At 39.7% G+C, this 23,599-nt stretch overlaps 1 protein-coding gene across 3 annotated transcripts in view; it reads left to right on the forward strand.

The window, feature by feature from the left end:
• bmpr1ba (bone morphogenetic protein receptor, type IBa) overlaps positions 1–20,434 on the forward strand; it is a 68,321-nt gene extending 47,887 nt beyond the window's left edge. For all 3 annotated transcript variants that reach the window (XM_020101059.2, XM_020101057.2, XM_069523679.1), the window contains 10 exons: positions 12,949–13,111; positions 13,720–13,819; positions 14,625–14,727; positions 15,639–15,735; positions 15,860–15,998; positions 16,970–17,162; positions 18,155–18,452; positions 18,636–18,811; positions 18,939–19,069; positions 19,478–20,434. In XM_020101059.2, coding sequence (XP_019956618.1) covers positions 12,966–13,111; positions 13,720–13,819; positions 14,625–14,727; positions 15,639–15,735; positions 15,860–15,998; positions 16,970–17,162; positions 18,155–18,452; positions 18,636–18,811; positions 18,939–19,069; positions 19,478–19,603 — 1,509 coding nt within the window. In that variant the 5' untranslated portion in view covers positions 12,949–12,965 and the 3' untranslated portion in view covers positions 19,604–20,434. The remainder of the gene's footprint in view (positions 1–12,948; positions 13,112–13,719; positions 13,820–14,624; positions 14,728–15,638; positions 15,736–15,859; positions 15,999–16,969; positions 17,163–18,154; positions 18,453–18,635; positions 18,812–18,938; positions 19,070–19,477) is intronic.
• The last annotated feature ends 3,165 nt before the right edge of the window (positions 20,435–23,599 follow it).

Here is a 23,599-nt window from a genome sequence, read left to right on the forward strand (position 1 = left end):
GAGTTCCCTTTCTGGAAACTGACACCTCATTAGAGCTACACGGATCTTCTGGCTGTAAAGATGAACCAGAGAGGTAAGATGTTGCTGCCGGTAGAAGAAAAACAAATTGCTGGTGTCCTGAAGTAAACACACCTTTAGACTTAGACATCTTTTATATTCTCTGTGTTACATCCGAAATAAGCCAGTTACAGCCACAAAACACATCTGATATGGGAGTGTGTGTGTGTAAACAGGTGAGGGTTAACAAGACCAGAGAGGCTAATGTGGTGGATATAGGGGTTTACTGACATAAATATGAGTCCCTGATATTTTACGCTCAACTTGCCTCTTATTGTTGAAAAACACAGGACAAAAAATCTTAAAGTGACCTCTGAAGGGTGGAAGGTCAAGGGAAGTGAGGAGATTTTGGGAGCGAGGGGTATTACATCCTGTAATGGATACAGATCCAGTAACTTCTATCCCAGTCAGATTACCGGTTTGGCCCTGACTTCTTAAGACACAGCTGGAGCAGGGGGAACTTGTGTGTGATTTTGTGTGTGTGTGTGTATGTGAATGTTTGTGTGCTTTTGCAGCCATTTTTAAGCTGTGGAAATGTATTTTATGTTGTGCTTGACGAAACATTACAACATGAACTACACATTTGCGGGTGTAGAGATCAGTGTTTCACACCATGGGTCAGGAAAGTGTGAGTCTCAGCGAAACATTTTACCCGAATGATTTACCTGAACAGAAATACAACACCATTCAGTTAACATTAGTGAGTCGAAGACACGATCACTTATCCTGCAGTCACACTGCTTTACTGTCAGTAGTTTTATTCTTGCACATAAAACTTGATCTTAAACAGAAGAAGTTGTTGTGAAACACAGTTCTGACGCTCCGTGTGTGTCTGTGTGTGTGTGTGTGTGTGTGTGAGAGAGAGCTTGGCAGATAACAACACTGTACAACACAATGCAGTGATGGACAGATAACAGGTGAGGCGGAACAGAGCAGACCAAAGCTGGCTGGTCGGAAGGCGCAGTGCTCTGGGACTAGGGGAGCTTAGGGTTTTCCATGTTCCCCCCTCCTCACACACATGCACACACACATGCACACACACACACTCACTGTCATAATATTTTTTGTGTGTGAACCTAAGAAAAATCGTATAATCGTCATCAACTTTAAACATGGCAGTGAAAAAAGGAATAAATTCACAGGCTGTAATTTAAGGTAATTTGTGGCTGTCAGGATGTCCACTAAATGGCTTCCCAATAGAGACAATCATTGTATGCTTTGATAGGTACCTAATGTCCAGATTGGTGTGTGTCTGTGTGTCTGTGTGTGTGTGTGTGTGTGTGTGTGTGTGTGAGAGAGAGAGGTTCTATCTGACAGTGTGTTTGTCCAGAGATAGTATAAAGGAGGCCTGGAGCAAGTGATGGGTGATATGTGACTTAGTTAATGGGAAGCTAATCACACAGAGGAGACAGTGGGACGCATTCAACTGTAAACACACACACACACACACACAGATACATGTTTCCGTCATGGACGTTACGCAAATACACAGCGATGTCCACATTCTACACATCATCCACATATCAGTAGAAAATACATAATATCCTTGCAGCATATGTGCATTCACACAGAACTGTACACACACGAACACACATACAGACTGTAAATGGATGGAAAGTGAGTGTTTAAGCCCGGGGAGATGACTGAGACGCCACAGACCAGAACTCTGGGAAATAAACACATGGCAGCTGTAATGTTAACACCATCAACCCTCCCTCGACACAAAACACACACAAAAACTACACACACACACAGCAACAATCTCCAGTCCCACAGATACACAGCGAGGCACTCACCTAAACACAGATTTGCCTGTTGTCAGATGTCTCAAATTCAGATTTAGTTTATTTATCATTTAGACCAAGCAGTCGTTGTCAGTGGCTCTTGGATAATGTGTGCGGGTTTGTGGGTTTCCTAAGTGACAAAGAGTGTTTTGATTGCCCCTCACTGATGTTTAGATGTGTCCTGAAAGAGAAATCATAGTTTCTGGTATCTTACTACACACTCCTTACGAGTGTGTGTTATTTCTTTTATTTAGACCAAATCATCAAGGTCGAAACCATTTAAAGTAACAATAACACACATTTCTGTTTTCCGGTGCGGCTCAGCACCTGTGATGCTCCACAACAAATCGTGGCAGAGACTTGCTATCCATGTGAGCCTGTTCGCAGAATCTGGTATTGACAATACTTGAATGAAAAATTAACAGTAATTTAGTAAAGACACAGGGTTTTAAATTAGAATGAATGTAAATGTCTGCACTGCATGAAACTGTCGGGAGTTGAATTCATCGGGAAATAGGCGGTGGTAGAAGTTACATAATGTTTTGTAGGTTGTTAAACAGCTGTAGGGAATACATGCTTTTTAAATGGCTTTAATAATTTTTTTTTTATTTTTATTACCCCCACCAAGGAGGTTATGTTTTTACATTTTCCTGTTTGTTTGTTGGTCAGTTTATTTGATTGTAAGCAAGATTACACAAAAACTACCTAAAGAATTTCCATGAAACTTGGATCCAGATCAGGGGACAGATTCATGTTTTATTTTTTATCACTGACTTTAACTTTGAAAGAGGGGGCATTTTCAGGGAATAATTTGTGGATCTTGATGATCAGGCATATATTTAGGGAACTGATTTCTAGGGTGTGAAGTTTAGTGCAACTTGATTTAATTTAAGGGAACTATTGGGCCTTGACAGAGGTATACACTTTGAAGGCCCCCTAACTTGCATTGTATGGAACTAATTATAATATGCAAAGAGTCAGCAGATACCTTTATTCACTATTGGAGATGAATGGAAGTTAGTGGTTGGGTAAATTGTCGTGTAAAGTCCTCAGAAAATCTAGTACAAAACCAAAGGCAGTTGAACTTGTTATTTGTTTTAACAGAAACACTTGTTTTATATCATAATTTGAATCAGTTTAAAAGTGCTGTATAATCCACCAAGGTTAAAAACAGAAAACAAGTTGTTACATTTTCAATATGTCGTCTTGTGATCTTATCAACCTGTGATTCAACCTGAAAACAGCTTGACCTGGGTTACTGTGAACCAGCAGTACAGACTGGTATCTTAATCATCAGGGACACTCACTGTAATCCAGCTGTTGTTGCCTTAACTTTATTTGTGTTAATTTATTTATTTTTTTGGAAATTCCAAACTCAGCATCTAAATTTAGGTTATTGTTGACTGGAGGACAGAATCTATATTGAGATATGTAACTTGTCAAGATAAAATAAACATCCTCCTTCTCTTCAGTCCCAGTTTTGCTCATCTCCCTGTGCTTGTTCTTTAGGTCTGTGGTTTGCTGTGTATTTAGAATTTGTGTGTCACTTGAGGTATTTATTTAAAGAAATCATGCAGGAAATGGGTTTTTTAAGTGGGGAAATTTCTCAGCAAGAAAAAAAACGTGTGTATTCAATATGATGTTGTAGATATTTTTAGATTGTACCTCTCAGAAAAATGTGACAAATAGCACAGAATTAGAAAGTAAAACGGAGCAGACTTGGTTTGAGTTGTATTGAACAGATTCTTTCTTGTTTCTAACTTTAAAACAATCCCTGAATAGACACTGCACATAAAATCTGTCAGCTGCTTTGTGATGGGTTGTGTCTCCAAGTTATTTTGTTGTTTTAATTATACTTATCTTTCTGGTCTTTGTCTCATATTTGAACGCGATATCTCAAGGACGCCTTGAGGGAATTTCTGCACATTTGGCACAAATGTTAACTTGGACACAAACAACTGATTAGGTTTTGGTCAAAGGTCAATATCACTGTCAACAAACAAGACACTGTTTTTGTCCGTAACTCGAGAATTTACACATAAACGCTATGATATGCTGCGCCTTTTTTTATCACACACTCTGTCACACACTCTGTCTGCCCGTCAGTATGTTGCCCAAGGACACTTCGGAATGCAGAAGGATTCCGAGGTGCAGGGGATCGAACCACCGACCATCTGGTTAGTGGTTACCTGCTTTGCTGTCTGAGCACTTGGACTTTTTGGTCTAAGGTCAGTGTCACTGGGACGTTACTTCCTCATTATGTCAATTCACCTAATACCTTTTATTAAATTTCTCCAAAGTCGTTACTGTATGTATTATGTAAGTCTTGACAGACATGGAACTGAAACTTGACTGTTTGGCAGAGATGTACAACCGCAAGGCATTGATTCTAGTTTTTCATGCCTCACTCTGACACATTGTACATGACACACGTATACACAGAACATGAAATCATTACTAGACTTCACTCCCCCCGTCTCCAGCAGCACAGGATTACATCTCCCAAAAATGCAAAGTGTCTCCACTATGCTGTGATTCTCTGTTAACTTGTGAACGTCTGTGCTTTGAGTCGCTTCACGTGTGGACGCTTAAACTTGAGTTGTTATATTTTCCATGGCCAACTCTAAACTGTGTGTCTATTGTTTATCAGTTTAAAGGAATGATTTTTACATACCACCACCATGATGGAACAATGAGTCACATGATGATATCATGGCAATAGCTTATCCAATATGGTAAAAATAGCTGCCAACTTTGAATGGATTGGATTGGTGTATATAAAGACTTTCGTTGTATTATTAAGAATATACACGTGTCATCTTTGGCCTTTCTAATGAGAGGGCTGGGTTGGTAATATATGCATCAGGCGACGAGTGGAGTATTTGTTAATTTATTATTGTTTTGTTTGTGAGATGTTTGATTTCAGTTTGGATTAGAAATCTGGATTTTACAATACAAGGAAACCATTAAGCTGTAACAGACTGCATACACAAAGCATCATCTTTGCCAGTTTGCATAAAAATCCACATGTTGAAGGCTGTTGATTTATTGTCTGTTTGTGGTTAGGTCCAGATTGTTTAGTCAAACACCAGGCTCTCTGATGGTGGAGGAATGACTCCAAGAAACTATTAGTAAAAGTCTATCAGTGCATCACTTGATATCAGTAACTGCCACAGTCACAGATGTTGCATGTGTCAGTGTGTAGATATTGGAGAGTATTGCATATTTTTGTGCCATAGCCAATCAAATGTAATGAACCCAGAGAGGCAAAAAATAAAAAAAATAACTGCTTATTAAAATCTGCTTCACATCTGTCTTGTTGACTGGGCCAACAAGAATGCTGCCTATAAAACCAACCTGTTTCTGAGACACACTTCTCCTTTCTACTGATTGTATGTGCATTGTCTAATGCTCACACATATTATTTACAGTTTATGTAAACGTATTTGTCTGTGTGTTGGCCTTGTATCTGAGCATGTTTTGTTGCAGTATAGGGTGTTCTCTAAAGACTACACTGACACATTGATATTGGTCCAGGCGCTGCACATGCGGTGTTGCTCTGTGTGCTCGTGCACATGGTCCAGCATTCCTTTGTGATATACACATTTGTCTGATGGAAGAAAAGAGCAGCTGCTTTAAGGGATTTGTAGGAGAAGCTTCTTGTGTTGCTTCATTTGTCTTCCAGAGCAGCTATTTGAAAAGAGATGAAGGAGAAAGATATTCATCTTCTTTACATGCATGAACTTTGAAGTAAATATTTGTATCCAGCCAGATATTCTAATGGATACATTTGGATTTCAATAGTGTCTATTAGATAGATGATATAGCTAAAATGTTCCATCACATTTTTGGACACTGACAGAGCAGACTCTAAGAGGGAAAGACATGCAGCAAAGTGACGGGTCCGAATCAAACCTGTTCTTTTTTGGGGTGGGGAGGACAGTGAGCAAGCTGTGAAGGGGGGCAGACAGAGAGTGGGGAAGACATGTAGCACAGGGCCACGGGTCGGAATCAAACCTGGGCCGCTACGGGTGAGGCATAGCATTGATGGGGCGGCAGCTCTACAGGGTGAGCTATAAGCCTTACATTGTCTAACACCTGGCACGTGTGGCTCCCATTTTTACCTTTGTGATAAATCAGCTTAAGGTGATAGTCAGAACAAAGTTTATGAGCCAAAGTTAAACCAGTAGCATCGGAATTAATAGTGCACAGTGATGCAGTGGGATGCCTGGTGAGGGTGAATTGATGTGTTGATGTTTTGTGACACAGATGGCTGTGAGAAGGAGCAAAGGAGCTTTGGATGACGAGACCAGCTGGTGTTCTTTCTCCCTTTTCTTTGCCTTCCTCTCTCACACCTCCTTCAAGGACCATCTCATAATTTCCTTGTATTCCGAAGGGAACACTGAAGGCCTTCACTCACCCCCATGAAAGGACACACACACAAGCACACACACACACACACACACACAGACACACAGGTTGCAGCATACAGCTGGCAGATGACAGCTGTATAACCAGAGAGTGGCACTGGCTCATTACTGCATCATTCATCAGTGTGACATAATGGAGGAGTTTGATGAGCTGTTGATGATGCTGTTGTGTTGGAGGATGGAAACGCTGAATGCAGCTCGAAAGCTTCACTAATCCACATTCTTAATTATTGTGCTTCTTTTTGCTAAAGAAACCCTCATTAAAGCCACATGACATCACTTCCATGTTCTGTGATTGGCTACTTAAAGTTGGGTCTCAGTCCTGGTTGGAGTTAGTTGGATAGCTATGGCACCATTTAGTCTCTCACAGGACTTTTGATTGATTTTAAATTGAAATAGAAGTTGCTTCATCCCCCTACTGCTCACTTAAAGCACACCTACTAATGATCACACGAGAGGGCTTTATGTTTTCAGTATATATTAGTATGTACAGGGATTATCACTGATGCAGAGCTAAAACGCATGTGTGGACAGAGATCGTTTTAGCTCTAAAATGAAAATGTGTTATTACGGATGTTGCCCTACGAGAATGCCTGAATAAAGAGGAAAGAAACTGTGTAGGGTTAAGATGGAAGAGTGAGGTTTATTTTGACTATCAAAAGGAGTAATTGGACATGACCTCTTCCTGCCCTCGACCAATATATACAACATGAACTATAAGTGTCTGTGTTTTTGAGCTGGAGACTTAGGAAGAACCATTTTCTCTCTCTGATGCCAGTGTCAAAAAGTAGAACCTCTTCATCCAACTTTTATTCAAAGTGTAAGGGAATGTGTCTGATCCTCAAGTATTACTAGCACAATAACAATGTGGTAAAAGCTAGTTGTCTATATCTTAAAATGGTTGATAAATACTTTGAAGAAGCAATTAAGATGAGGAAACAGCAAGAGAGTGATCTTTGTCATAGTGACTGAAGTTTAGCCAAAGAGAGGCAGCCTCCGCTTCCCAGCATCCAGCCTCCAGATCCAATACTGGGGGTTCATTAAGACATTCCTGCACATGTGGGATGGTTCGGCTCATCTCAGCAGTGACAGGAAGAAGAACAAGGAGATAAGACCAGGCCCCGAAAGTACGTGGAAGTGGAGCGAGAGAGCCACAAACTTAAGAGACGCATAGAGAGAGAGAGGGAGGGAGCGGGAGAATGAAAAAAAACAACCTTGAACCTTTCATGTTTCTTTGGTTGTACAGACAGCACTGTCAAACACCAGGAAGATGGACTACTACTTAGAGGGGAGACAGAGGGAGGAGGGGGAGCGGCGCTGTCAAATGAGTGTGTCCTAAGTGGAAAGGGGGAGGCGGGCGGTGTTTACATGGGCTCGGTGAAAGGGCTTTTCTGGTAGGCCTTGTTTGACATGGTCGGGATAATTAATGAACCTCTTCGCTCTCTTTCTGTTGCCCTCTGTCCGTCCGTCTTCCTCTCAATATCCCCTCCTCATCTTTCTATCTCACGCACAACATCGCTCAACCTCACTTCTCTCCCCTCGGACTCTCTACATATCAGTCGTTCTCTTTTTTTTTTATACTTTGAGTTTGTACAAAGCTGCATCTGTTGAAAAGAGGCCTTAGGTTTTTTGGGGGTGGGGGGTTAGTGGGGCAGCGGTTGTTAATTGCGTGTTGACAGTGGCCCCTATATCCTGCCATCAAGTCTGAAAAAGCCTATAGGGGAGACCTGAAAGCTCAGGCTGGTGTCTGAAAGGTCATTTTAGGGAAAGAGCTTGAAACAATTAAAGTGTCTGTGGAGAGCCGGGGAAATCGACTGTTTTAACGGAACAAATCGTCCTTGAAGCTTGTTTTGACATTAGTGGACTTTCGGTTTGAGCTGCAGCCCTATTGGTCAGTGCAGGTTATTTTCACATTTGCCTCCCTTACACCAAATTATTATAAGTCACACCTTTGAAATAGTTTTCAACTTATGTTATTACTAAAATGTTGAAAATTTAACAATGTTAGATTCGTGATCCAGATCCTCAACAAAATGGATTCCTTCCACCAAGTTTTGAGGCAATTCGTCCTGTTGTTTGTGGTTTTTGTATTTCAAACAAACACTCTGGGCTGTGTTATGTCTCTCAGAAACAGTATAGTACTGTATAGGCTATAGTATAGGCTACATTTTTTCAACAGTAAGAATGTATGTATTTTCATCTTCGAAATTTCAAGTTGTCAGAAAAATTCACAGTCTCTGTATCCAAAGTATATTAGGAGTCAAACAGAGACAGCAAACAGAGTATTTTGATACTGGACCATGATTATGAGACAGAGATATAGGCCACAGTAAAGAGAGAGATAGAGTGAAGGAGAAGAGCAGTCTCACTGTGTTTTAATAATAAAGCTTCTTTGATTGTATATTCAGTGTCAGAAAAATATGGCCATTGATAAATTGCAGTGATAAAGTGAAGTAATTTGATAGTAGAGTATTTCAATATACTGGAAGATGCAAATAATCGTCACCCTTTTGTCATGTGACCGATGGAATAGTAGAGCTTCTGCTACATAGCCACATTTTTACACCAGAAACACAGATTCACTGAAATACATACTGAAATAAAGTCTAACACACACACACACACACACACACACACACACAGCAGTAGCCAGGGATCCCAGGTGTAGGACGGATGTGAAAAGCTTTGTGTTTTGTCAACAGCACACCAGCACCTCACATGACTGCCCTCTGCACTCACGTCGGGAGGGCAAGGCAAGGAGAGTGGAAGCTGAGAAGAGGGAAAACGGGTGGGATAAAGGAAAGATTGGGAGGTCGTATGTGAGAAAGAAAGGGGAAAGGGAGGAAACAAATGTAGTGTTTGAATAGTGGAAGAAAAGGCTATGTTCTTTGCATTGTGAGGGTTGCATGTAGAAAAAGGGCAGAAAGGGGCACAGTAAAAAGATAGAGAATGAAGAAGAGGAAGGAAACGAGTAAAACAAAGTGAGAGAGTGAGATGGAGAGAGGGAGGGCTAGAGTGAGGGTGGAAAAGGCCAGTGGTCTCTGCCCCGTCCCCTCTGTGTGCTGCTAAACTGCCCACCAGTTCCCCGCAGCTCTGTCACTTCTCATTTGTTAATCCCCTGCTCTTCTCCCCCTCCTACTCTTCCTCGCTCCCTTTCTCTCAAATCGGTCAGTTGTTAATGTGACCCCTTTAAACCCCACCGTCCTCCTCTCGCAGCATTGTCAACACATTATCAGTGTGTACTAGAGATACATTTAGAAAAGGAAATGCTAGATGGAAAGTAACTAGAATTGTGTGGAAAAACGTAGAGAACTGTATATTATGAAATGTATACATTTATATTGTTTTGAATTTTTGTGTTTTGAGGATGGGAAACTACTTTAACTTAGAGAAAAGGAAAACATAATGGCTCCTTTGTCTAACACTGACAAGCTTTTTGCTAGAAAACCAATGTTTCTCAGATCAGATTTCTTTTTAATTGTCCGTGCAAAATCAAGCTTATCATGAGTGAGATAAATAAGTCAGACCACGTTATCTATTCGACAGCATTTGCTCCTATTAACACAAAGGAGAACGTTGAAGATTAAATCAGAATTTAATTGGAAAGCTACAGAATTTGAGTCTTTCTAGTAGCATTAGATGTACCTTTTCTTTCTTTGAGCATTTGGCAACTTTCTGTTTCATGAATGTCAAAAATCATGAGTTCAACACTGACAACAAAGCACAGGGAAATATACAGAGAGAGAGGGACAAACAGTTTTAAAGCACATGTGTGCATGTGCACACATTTCTGGCTTGTGTGTAGTAATGCGTGTGTGTGTGTGTGTCTCTGTACATTTGTGAGCTTTAAGCGTTCATCCCAAGAGGAAGTGCTTTGATGTTTTGTGAAAGACAGCTGAGCTCAGATGAAAGGGAAGATACCACCCATTATCTTACATTTGACTGACAGCATATAACCACCCTGAAAATACACACCACATTTCCAAGTTTCCATCTAATCCAGTGTGGTGTTCAGAGCAGATAGTTTACCAGTCTTTCTTACCATTGAGTGAGCGAGTCTAACTGCTGTATGTTCACTTCAGAACGTCTAAGTTAAGCCATAACCAACTTTAAACAAGGCTTATATGTGCTCGCTAGCTTTTATCCAATATGCTAAAACAAAATAATCTACCAAAGAAAATACAGATAATAGACTTGTCTATGTTTACAGCAGTATTCTGACTGTTGACCTTATTCTGATGATGTTTAGGTTGCCAATAGAATATTCCATTCATATTCCTGTTAACATCTCTGATTATGACCCAGGTCAACATTGACTTGTTTACATTCAAACCTTGGCGTATGTAAAACAGCATACATGCCCTAACCCTAACCCGCAAAAAGCTTTGACAATTTTGAAACATAAATAATAATGCTTGATCAAAATATTCATTACAATTCACCTACATTTTGACCATGGTTGTACAGTATACAGTCTCTTATATTAAGCAATTCTAGTTAGTGCTTAGACTTCCATGCTTCATCCAAAGTTGAAGTATTTCAAGACGAGTGCTATGACTAGCATAAATGTAGCTAAATAAGCTTTTTTAATGTAGAAATCCAGGAGCAACAATGATGACATCTCAAACATTTTGGCTTTCATGCTTTACACATTTTTGAAGAAGACTAAATGCAGAAACGCCTCTGTCTCTTGTTGTACTTAAGGGTCAGTCCAATTAAAATACCCCATTACGTAGCCTATAACTAAATGGATGAGATGAGGGTTTCAAGTTTACACGTGCATGTGATATAATTGGAACCATGCATCGCACGTCCAATTCTAAGATTGAGCGAAACGTATTTTATAATAGAGTTTGTACGTAGCTCAAAGATGTAAAGTTTCTGATATGACAACCAGATGCAGTTATCATACTTTAAATTCCTAAGGAGTTTATATGAATCACTTATGCTTCAGCATACAACTTTCAATTTAAGGACAGTTGACGTTTGCAGAGAGAAATCAAAGTGTATGATTGTTTTATACCTTGTAAGCGCGCCCTTTCACACACATTGTCTATTGTGTTTATTGATTTTCAGTCTTTATGAGAAGCATTCACTGAACTGGAGAGTGAGATGTTGAAAGAGGAGTAGAACAGATTCTGTATCTGCTAGTAGTTTTTTTTTTTTTTTTCGGAGAGGAAGGACTCGTGCTTATTTTGGACGATCTCCACTCGCAGCTGTTGAGCATCTGGTCTCAATAATCACACTGGAATGAATGAAAATCTTAAAAGCCATGAAGAAAATATACTTCCGTGATCCTTTTTTTTCTCCCTCAAGTGACAAACAGGTGCCCTTTTGAAATAGGATAACCGGGGAGTACAAGAGCTTCGTTCTAGTTCTTGGGAGCTGTATCGGTTGTGAGCATAAAAAAAACATCTGCTGTGAGGGAATTCATTTTACTGTATCAGGTGTTGGAGCTCAGTTTCCTTTTCTTTTTATATGTTTCATATTTGTCTCCAGTTTTCCCCGTGACTTTTATATTTATTTAGTTGTATACACATTTTTATTATTATTCAATGGAGTCAATGTCCGTTTCACTGCAGTGAGTTAGATTATGATTCTGCTCAGTCAGCCAGCTCATGTGGGATGGATTTATGATGTAAATACGGAGTTAGATACTTGACATCTTGGCTCTAACCTCGTCGCTCCCTGCAATTGTACGCTAGTGCTGCAGAGACTAGGAAGTAAAGATATTAAACTTCGGCCCTGGAGGAACTCACAGACCTACAGATGCATGCTGATGGAGTCTGGGCTCACGAAGCAAACTGAACAGCATAAGCAGTGGCAGAATTTGAGCATTAACCTGTCATAATTCAATGCCAAAGAACACAAAATATTTACAATTATCAAGTAGCATCACAACCTCAACTAGAAGGGCACTGAGTAAAGAGCATATCTTTGTCAAGGTCCAACAGTCCTCTTATGAAACCACATTTAAATTCACTAGATGCAGATTTTTAATTGGATCAGCACCCACTCAAAAATATCGACTTCCTAAACATGCCTGATTATTTTCTTCAAGATCCATAAATTGTTCTGGGAAATCAAGGCACATTTTGAAAATGCCCAATATTGCAATTTAATAGTAAGTGAAAACAAAACTCCTGTATTGGGTTCTTTCCTGACAAATACCGCATCCTTCCGCCAAGTTTCACAGTAATCCGTCCACTAGTTTTTGTGTTATACTATTTCTTCGTAATCCAAAGAAAACATCATCTTCCTGGCGTAGATAATCAGACAAACAGGGACAGAACAGAGCCAATACACTGGCTCACATGTAAGAGTAGTTCAAGCTTGCTTATGTTGGCGGTGGTGAGTCCACAGAGTGGGGTCAGTGTATAGACAGTTTAACAGCAAAGGGTGTGGTGGATATATTGGTATCAAGTAGAGTTGATCATTCAGCGCAACTTGAAATATCTGCTTGAACAAGCTCAGTGTGTAGGATCATCTTCTGCCAATGATTTACAGTATCTCTTTCCTCAACCAAACTTTATTTGAGCTTCACATATAATGAAACTCCCCCATTTGATGTGTTACTGCAATCACATACAGATATTCTCAGTTCTTTGATGACAACAATGTTGACACAGTTATCCTCCAGCTCAATTCCCTGTTTTCTCCTCCTTTGTGTTTTGCAGGCAACATATTGGACAGTATGCTGCTAAGAGCATCCAGTAAGGAGGCGGTGGAGAGTGGGAAGGAGACAAGTGGCAGCACAGCGCCTGCTTTGTCCTCCCAAAGACTACTGTGGTGTCACTGCTATCACCACTGCCCAGAGGACTCCACCAACAACACCTGCAGGTAAGGAGAGCAGACAGAGTCATGCACAAAAAGATCGAAAAGCATTGTTTTATATTGTATATATTATATATATATATATTATATTATATTGAATTAAATCCATTTCACTATGGCGTCATCAAGATGTCATTAAAACCATATGATTGATGAATGATTGGTTGCCCTAAATAACCTGTAGATCATGTCTTTAATTATTTTAGTTGCATAAGTGAATGCACTATTATTCTTTCTGACATTATACCTGCCATATGTTTTTCGATCGATACAAGCTTCATGTTGTCTACAGTCCTAGAAGATGAAGCAATATCTCAAAAAGTTAGAATGGTAGTGCCAAGTTTTATTATATTGTTGTTTTGTGACTGGTGGAGAATCATTTTCGGATGAATATAACTGAAGCCTTTTCAGTTATATCTTGGAAAATGTAATTTTTTTGTTGAACTTGACCTTTAACCTCAACTTGAGATACACTCGTATCTAAGTAATATTCCCACGAAGTCCAGTGTAAATCCATCCATGCATTTTTTACTAGTCTTTGGTTATGCGTCCACAGACAGTTGTCATGGTGACATAAGCAGCTGTTCTTACTGTAGCTGAACCTTGTTTTGCAGGACCGATGGCTACTGTTTTACCATGGTGGAGGAGGAGGGAGGGGTACCGGTCCAGACTGCAGGCTGCCTGGGGCTCGTCGGGTCAGAGTTTCAGTGCCGGGTAAGTTTGGTGATGACATGTTTCACAACCTTTTCCTTTGTATCTTCCATCTCAGATATTTGTAAAAGATTTTCTTAATTTAGATGGCAATTAGATAAAATCATAGGGGACAAGTCTAGGTGTTATCTTAGACTCAGATCTGAGTTTCAAGGCCCCTCTAACAAGGAGGACAAATTAGGATTTGTTCACCTTAGAAACATAGCAAAGATCCAGTCATTTATAAATCAGAAAGATGCTGAAAAGCTGATTCATGCCTTGATTTCTAGCCAAATGGATTACTGGAACATTTCTCTTTGCTTCAGCCTGTAACTAGATCTTGCACTTGCCCACCCTTATATTATTCATCATTTGCTTTCTTTTCTGTTTTTATGCCTTTGTTTTAATTTAAGGTATTTTCATTTCCTTTTTATTTCCTTTTCTTTTTAATGTCATTTTAACATGCCCTTATTTTTCTTAAAATATGTTCTCTTCTTACTTTGAATTACTACGTTGTATTGAAAGCTCTTTGAGCTGCATTTCTTGAATGAAAGGTACAATACAAATAAAACTTTTCAAAAAAATGTATATAAATAATGTTCCCATATGATTTATTTTTTCTCATAATTTAGATTTTTATTAGTCTTAAGATTTTACAAAAAATAGTGAAAAAGTAAGGAAGACCTTCAGTGATTTATATCAATACTAAGACGTGCAATCATCTAATGTTTGGGCATTTGAATATTTTATAACTTGTCGATCATAGCGGCCAATCAACTGATCAATAACTTTTTCAGCCATTAATGAAAATACCGTCTCATTCTTCCAGGACACATGGAACGCACGTCAGAGGAGATCCCTGGAGTGCTGCACAGACCAAGATTACTGCAACAGAAACCTGCATCCTACTCTGCCACCGCTCAAGCCTCCTCGTAAGTTTATCTACTCTCATCCCTTCGCAAACCAATGAAACTCTAGAGCGATTTTTAAAGAGCCGCCTGTCCTCTAGCTAGCAGGTGACAGTGACAGCGTGACAGTGACAGCGTGGCAGTGACAGCGATATAGACAAGGGCCAAGAACTGTGACCGATGGTGTTACGGGACACAGGATTCAGATGTGGCGATATGGTGACAATGTCAGAGTCAAAGACCTCTGACATGGAGGAGACAGGGAGTTACTGTCAAACTGCTGCATCGAGCTCACCAAGGCTACTCTGTGTCAAGAGAATACTGAGCTCTCCGCTGTGTACAACACTATACTCCATGTGCGCGAGTTTTTTTTTGTGTATTTGAGAGATAGTAAGCCTAGATTCCCAGGGAAATCACAAGCCTCAGCAGGCACTGAGGGCAGAGTCATCAATCTGAAACCCTATCATAGGGGATCAGGAAGAGAATTCATCGACTAGGCTTTGGGCTTCTTCTCACCGTCGACTGGGGCCTTGAGGGAGACGAAAGTGTGCCAGAAGAAAATGAAAAATTGATGAGTGAAATATGATTTGTACTTGATTTACTGTACGGTGCTTCTTTAGGTAACTTGTGAGGATGACTGATTTCTTTATATGATATTCCCATTACCTCACCAGGGATTTTGGAGGTTTTGATATAAAACATTTTTTTCTTTGTTTCAGCGCATGTTTTTTGAGCAGAAACTGATCCCGTGCATTTTTCTTGAAAATAGCCAGTTGTCGCACATTTATCACATTATAGTGTTGGAAAACAGGGAAAGCAGGATTTCATTTGTAATGTCTTCTTCTCCTCTGTTCCATGTGTATTTTCTCACCCCTCTCTTTCCCCTCTCTGTATCCACCCCTCTCTTTCCCCTCTCTTTATCCACCCCTCTCCAGTCTATGTTGACGGAAAGATCCACCACATGGCATTGTTGATCTCAGTCACTGTTTGCAGCATCATATTGGGCGTCATTATTGTCTTCTGCTACTTCAGGTATTTATACATATTTAACAGAGTTTACAGCATCAATCTTTGGGGACCAGTTCATTCTATTACACAATGTAATACACTGTTAATGCTTTTATAGGAAGGTGTTCTGAATGATGCTGTCTTGCAGGTATAAGCGTCAGGAGTCTCGTCCTCGCTACAGCATTGGTCTGGAGCAGGATGAGACCTACATTCCCCCCGGAGAATCTCTGAAGGACCTGATAGAGCAGTCTCAAAGCTCTGGCTCGGGCTCAGGCCTCCCTCTATTGGTGAGATACCTGCATTGCAGCTAAGCGCCAAAAGACATTCCATGGATACACAATACATATACACACACCATGGTATCACTACTGGTTCGGTTTTTATCCCATGTACTAAGATGAGCATTTTGAATGTTGTACTTACAAGAAAAGAGAAATATTGCTAAAAGCTACTGTGCCAAGAAAGAGTCAAAACTATTTTTTTGTTGGCCAGCTCCAATATCCATCTTAAACAGGACCTTATATCACACTAAACCACATCTCTACAGGATCAAATTAGCTGCTTGTGATGTAATGTTGAGTTGCTGTCCTTCTGGTTGTGTGTGGCTAGGCAAAGTTAGCAGTTAGCAGACACCTGGAAGGGTCCAAGGTACCGGGGCTCTTCTTTTGCCCTAACAGGACAGTTTGACTTTGTCTGAATTGGGTAATGTGCTGATTGGCAAGTCAGCTCAAGAGCGAAGACAGGGTCAGAAATGTGTCTGTGTTTTTAGCTTGTAACTTCAGGGAATTTGAGGTTTCACTTTGTGAAACGTCACTGTTGAAAAGATTTATGCACAAATTTTAAGAACATGTACATAAAATATTTCTACTGCAACAAAACTTTTTTACAGATGCACACAAAATTTCTACTGCTGCAAAACCTTTTTTTTTCACTTACACAAAATACATCCTCTGCTACAAAGCTTTTGTACATGTTGTAGCGCATGTACAAAATATTTCTTCAGCAACAAAACGTTTTTACAAATATATACAATATTCCTACTTTTTTTTTTAAATGCGTACAACATATCTCTATTGCTACAAAACTTTATTTACCCATGTACAAAATATTTATAATGCTACAAAATTTTACATATGTTAACAAAAATTCTACAGCTACAAAACTTTTTTACATTCTCACAAAATGCTTTGTACAACATATTTCACAAGCACAAAATATTATTCACCCCTATGTGTTCCCACCTTTTTCTCCTCCTTAGGTCCAAAGAACAATAGCCAAGCAGATTCAGATGGTGAAGCAGATCGGCAAGGGGAGGTATGGAGAGGTGTGGATGGGCAGGTGGAGGGGAGAGAAAGTGGCTGTGAAAGTTTTTTTCACCACTGAAGAGGCCAGTTGGTTCAGAGAGACTGAAATCTACCAGACTGTCTTAATGAGACACGAGAACATACTGGGTACGTTTTCTTCGTTTTCTCTGTAGTCACCACCATTTTAATTATTTTGCTTTACTTTTTATGTTTTTGTGCTCTTCTGATACATGAGCAGTTATCATTAACAATCCTAATTTATGTACCACAGCAAATTAAAAAGTGCACAACAACAAACTGTGAACTGATGCTTGAATAATTAAACACCACAAGATGCATAATAATCACGGACTGGGCCAAAGATCACCTGCAAGTAAACTAGAAGCGGACTAGATGCTGCTGTGCACACTGTTGTACTGTATTTTAAATGTATTCATATTCATTGTGAGTTCATGTTGCGGCTTCCTAAAAAGATTACACTGCAAAATCATGTGTTGTTTTATAATATGTTAATATTCTTAAAAATACTTTGTATCTAATTGTATTAAATTAACTTAAAACTAATTTTAAAGTCTCATAAACATGAGTCTCAATTTGTAAAGCACCATTTGTTAAATGCTGTATCAGCATCTGTAAGCAAGTGAGAAACATTGTAGTTCAAACTGTCACACGATAGCAGTTGTGCTTCAAATTACATTATGTTCAGTTCTTTAACTAAAATATCTTCACATTTGTTTGGACATTTTTGTCGTGTAAACAAAATAACCCTATACATAATTTCAGACCAGTTTGTTTCAAAAGTAATTTCCTACAACAATATTGGAATGACCTCCTCCAAAACTTAACCATAGTAAGAGCTCCCATGAATAGAATAAAAAAAATATTATTAAACTAACCACAGTTTAGCTCATAGGCCATGACATTTCAATTCAATTCAATATTATTTGTATAGCACCAAATCATAATATACATTATCTCAATAGTATCCCTTTGAAAAACATTCTATTATAAATTAGAATCAAACATGAGATGGGGTAGGTTTATTTAACAGCATCAAACACAAGCTAAAAGGCAAGTTTATATATATGTATATATATATATTAGTTTACTTTATCTCTCCCCACCAATCCCATTCGCAGGTTTTATAGCCGCAGACATTAAAGGAACCGGCTCCTGGACCCAGCTCTACCTGATCACAGACTACCACGAAAACGGCTCTTTGTACGACTACCTCAAATCCACCACCCTCGACAACAAAGCCATGCTGCGACTGGCCTACTCATCTGTATCGGGACTGTGTCACCTCCACACGGAGATCTTCGGCACCAAGGGAAAACCTGCCATCGCTCACAGGGATCTGAAGAGTAAGAACATACTGGTGAAAAGAAACGGGACCTGCTGTATAGCTGATCTGGGATTGGCGGTCAAGTTCATCAGGTGAGTGTGTTGGGGACTTGTACAGCTATTTCGCATGATTTCAAAGAAAATTCCACTTCAGTCTTTGATTATCTAGTGAGAAACTTTAGTACTTAAAACTAATATTATTTCAGAGGCTTCAGTAATGTTCACAGTTAATTGGTCTTTAATTTAAAATGGTTTCTTTCATCTCTGACTTTGCAGTGACACCAATGAGGTAGACATCCCTCCCAACACCAGAGTCGGCACAAAGCGCTACATGCCTCCAGAGGTTCTGGACGAGACTTTGAACAGAAGTCATTTTCAGTCGTACATCATGGCTGACATGTACAGCTTTGGGCTCATTCTCTGGGAGATTGCTCGCCGTTGTGTCTCAGGAGGTCAGTGCAGTGAACATTTTATGCTTTCCTCCTTTCACAGAAACCAAAGAAAATACATGTCAGATTGGAATGCAGTATGGATTTTTAAAACAATATTTGGGGTTTTTTTGGAACTCTCTCATTGTAGGGATCCTTGAGGAGTACCAGTTGCCGTACCATGAGTTAGTTCCTACCGACCCTTCATATGAAGACATGAGGGAGGTGGTCTGCATCAAGAGACTACGACCATCCTTTCCTAACCGATGGACCAGCGATGAGGTAAAATAATCTACACTCACTACATACCTCCTCCAAGGCCTGACAGTTCCCTTAAATGTATTCAAGCTGCACCAAATTACACACACTGGTAAATATCAGTCTCATACATTTGTACGATTTAACAAAAATTAAGATTCATTAGTTTTTCTCAAGGGTATTGGTGAAAATTATATTAAATATCATAATATTAATGATCCGTGCCAAAGTTTCTCGGCCTATGTCCCATCCCTCCACCAAGTTTCATGGAAATTCGTTGAGTCACATTTGCGTAATCCTGCTGACTAACTAACAAACAAACCAACCACAGGGGCCAAACATAACTTCCTTGGAGGAGGTAAATATGTCAATGTATTCATGCACTAATGCACAAATATATAACCTTGGTAACATGAATCTGTATCTCTGCAGTGTTTGAGACAGATGGGGAAGCTGATGACAGAAAGCTGGGCCCACAACCCGGCCTCCCGCCTCACAGCGCTGCGGGTCAAAAAGACACTTGCCAAGATGTCAGAGTCACAGGATATCAAGCTGTGAGCAGCCGCTGCCAGGTGTGTGTTTACACACATAGAAAGGGCACTAACAATCACACTGGCACAGGCCGCACAAACTTTCATATTTTTTGGTTTCTGGGAAACGGAGGCAGAACAGGAATCAAGAAGGTCACTTTGGAGATCGAAGGATCACAGACTTTGAGTCCAGAAGCCCAGAACCCTGCAACACAAGTCCCATTAAAAAATATATAAATACAAAGATTACAGGACAACAGAGGGTATGAAAACAATCACGTCTCACATGGCCCTGTTCCATCCATCAGAGGAGACGAGACAATCTCATTTCACACTAGTGAGGACTCCTGCTATAGGCTCCTGTTCACATGCTCTGAAGGCCTTGGAGAAAACGTTTGACTTGGCACTGTAGCTGCAGAGATAGGCAAACACCAGGCTACTGACCAGCGAGTGGAATAATATATCACTGCTTTCTGTGAAAGCTACCCTACCTGTAGATGAAGGTCTGATTGACAGAACTGAAGGGATGTAATTAAAGGCAACCTGTTACTGCAGCACCACACCTCCTTTCAAAACACTCACCCCGCTCCAGGATTTATAATTGGAGTAAAACACATTTGTCACTCTTTAATTGACAGCTTTTTGTTAAAATAACTGACACAGTATGACAGAAAAAAAAGGTATTTTAAGGCTTTAAAAGTTTTGTTAACGCTGGTACCGTTTGTAGACACTGAAGAAAAGCTATACCTGTATTTGTGATGGTCTATGAAAGTTGTTAAAAAAGTGTATTTTTCATGTAAAACTCAAACTCTTCAAGACTTTATGTGGAAAAAAAAATAAAATGTATATGTCCAAATAAGTTGTGGATCGAGGCTCTGCTGGCCTCTGTGTTTCCTTGCCCTCAAATCGACGTGAAGTGAGGACAGCAGGCGTCGCGTGTGATTGAGAGAAGCAGAACAGTGCCACCTATTGGTGTAGTAGTAGTGATCGATTATAAATGTGTGGAATTGTGACTGTGTTAGTTTAGGGCTACCACAATCTGTTTATCATAAGAATCGCTATCATTCAGTCATTTCCAATCTGATAACAAGGCTGAGTGGATTTAAGGCACATGGAGAGGAAGCCTTCACTTAAGATATAACAGTTAAGCACATGTCATTGTTTATTGATTGAAAAACGAACTGGTCCTAAAATAAAACCCACCAAGCTGTCGTAAAACAACCCCCCCAATCAGAATTCTCCTGACCACCAGAGGGCCTCATTCACGTACATTAAAGCTCATGTGAAACCAATTCCCCATAATAAAACATTTTCAGATGAAGTCAAAAGGAACTTGAGTCAGTCAAAAAATCGATCACTAGATTTTCTTGGAGTTTCTCCATTAAATCAAATTCTCACTGAAGCAGTTTTCAGAAATGAACTCAGGAAAATGTCTGGAAAATTGGGTCTGGACATTTTCCTAAGATTGCCTTTCACAAGAACGCGGCAGGAGATTGTCTGAGTCAGACGCGTTCACAACAAGAGGAATAGTCCGGAACTTTCAGATGAGGGCCAGCATCTGGGTAGAGCATGCAGGAGACAAAATATGACGCTACGTTTTCTGGACATTTTACCAGAGGGCTGGCAGGGAAAGGTCCGTAAAATATCTGGAGCAACAGATTTGGACATTTGTGATCTCACATACAGCCCCTCTGGAAAATTTCAGGAAAATGTTTGGATTTAAGTGTGTCTGAAAGCAGCTATATTTGCAGCAGGCGGGAAGTTTAACCGGCCTTACAGCCTCTATATTGACCAGTGGTAGAGATAAATCTGGACACCTTTCATTACTCAACAGACTGTTATATTCCAGACGTCCCTTAAAAAGCAGCACCTCACAGTTTGCCGTCCATTTGTAAAATCCTCGGGAAACTTCCTTTGAGACGTCAATGCATTTCCTTTCTTGGCCTCAGCTGACTGAAATCATGTTGTGCTCGTCACCATTGGAGGATTGTGTGTGACGGACTTTTTGTGATATAAATGCCCTTTCTTTCCTCTCGGGTGTTGTGCATTATTTAATCTGTACCTACTGTAGTTGTCTGTGAGAGAAAGTGGTGTTTTTATTCAGTGAAAAAAAGGTTGAACATTCCCACAATAAAGTGTTTCACTCATCCTCATGGCTGATGCACAGTTTGTGGTGGCTGAACGAGGTGCATACTAACGAGTCACTCAGCAGCGTCTCTTACAGTTAAGGCGTGCGCTCCATATTTCCTTTGGTAAAAAAAAAGAGTGGCATGCCTCATTACAATCCACCAGTGCTGCTGAGCACACAGCATGTTAAACAGAGACGCCAGAAGGATTTTCTCTTTCAATTTCCCTCCCTTCAGGCTTCTTCATCTAACTACTTATTGAGTTCTGAGCCTGAAAATATGATTTCACAGAAACAAGTGGATCAAATCAAAGTTTCACAAACCAAATGTAGATTGTATATTCCTGATCTACACCTGGATTTCTCTTACATTGTATGCTGTTATTCTACAAGATGTGAGAAATGCATCTATAAAACTAGAATTATCTCAATGTGATTGTATGACTCGCCGACCAGTGCAGTTTCCTGGTTTATTGTCTTCACAACAATATGAGTTCACCATGACCTTTGACCTTTGAACTCTAATCAGTTCATCTTTGATGACAACTGGTCGAAATTTGAAGAAATTCCCAGACTTGACATATGATGCTCAAGAGGTCAAACATACATTGTGAGGACAATGTAATCTTGACCTCTGATCACCTAAATCCAATCAGTTAATTTGCAAGTCTTAGCGAACCTTCAAGAAAAAATTTAAAGGATTCTTTTGAGGCGTTCTCAAAATATTGTGTTCACAAGGCAAAAAACCTTGACCTTTGACCACCAAAATCAAATCAGTCCATCTTTGAGTCCGGGTGAGCGTTTGTATGAAATTTGATGAAATTCCCTCAAGGGGTTCTTGAGATACCGTGTTCACAAGAGTGGGATGAACGGATGGACATGATGCCTCCAGCTACACAGTTCCCTGAAATGTGTTGAAAGAATCCACCAAAGGCACGACCCAGTTTCAGCATTGCTTATAAATATAATTTATTAATTGTTTTAAAAATTCTTTCTTACACTTTGTACAGAAAACAATTTGAGGAGATAGAGAGGCAAGCATTCAGCAAACTGAGCAAGATTCATGAAGCGTGCCAGAATTAGCTAAAAAGGACCAACACTACCCCAAACTAATCAAATAAAAAAATCACTCCTGATAGTAAAATAAAGATGCACTTACAAGAACAGCTCTAGTTATAGACTTCTATCATGATAACCAATGCCAAGTTTGCATAGTAGACACACTCTTACAAAAAAGGAAAGAAACTTAAATAAAAACATACAAACTAGTATCTAACTGTACTGCTTTTTTTATATTCTGAAGTTTGCCAAATATAGCGGACAGTACACAACTGTACATACTGTGGATAGAAAATATTTGTACATAGTTTGATATCTTAACACTACTTTCTTAGTTTTCACATCATGGTGGATCACCTTCAGGAGGCCCACACATTCTCTTCTCACGGGAAAACTCTTTCAATGCGGCAGAGATCAAACTTCCCTTAATCGGTCGTTTCCTTGAACATGTTTCCTCAGTGAAAAATTCGATCTCATGACTGTGACTTCTGCCTTTCGAGTTAATCGGGGATGTTGACGATGAAAGCAACACTGCGATTACCTTTGGGTTCATGTTTTTTTTTTTTTCGCTGCTAAACAAACTTGAATTGATGGGTTGATGTTTTTAGGCTTTTTATCCTCATAAAACTCACACAACTCTTACCTTTGATTTCCACAACATCAGCAGTTACATTTGAAAACACACAAAACATCCACTCCATTATTTAACCACACTCTTTTTTCTAATTTGGTTCATGAGGCTGTCCGCAATCCCAACACTGTGCCTGGTAAAACTAGTCTGATTCTTACCTCCAAGCACATTTCTAAGCAACTAAACAAAGGAAGAAAAATCGATGTGAA

Source organism: Paralichthys olivaceus, chromosome 4 (genome assembly GCF_024713975.1).
Source record: "Paralichthys olivaceus isolate ysfri-2021 chromosome 4, ASM2471397v2, whole genome shotgun sequence".
NCBI classification, from domain to species: Eukaryota; Metazoa; Chordata; class Actinopteri; order Pleuronectiformes; family Paralichthyidae; genus Paralichthys; species Paralichthys olivaceus.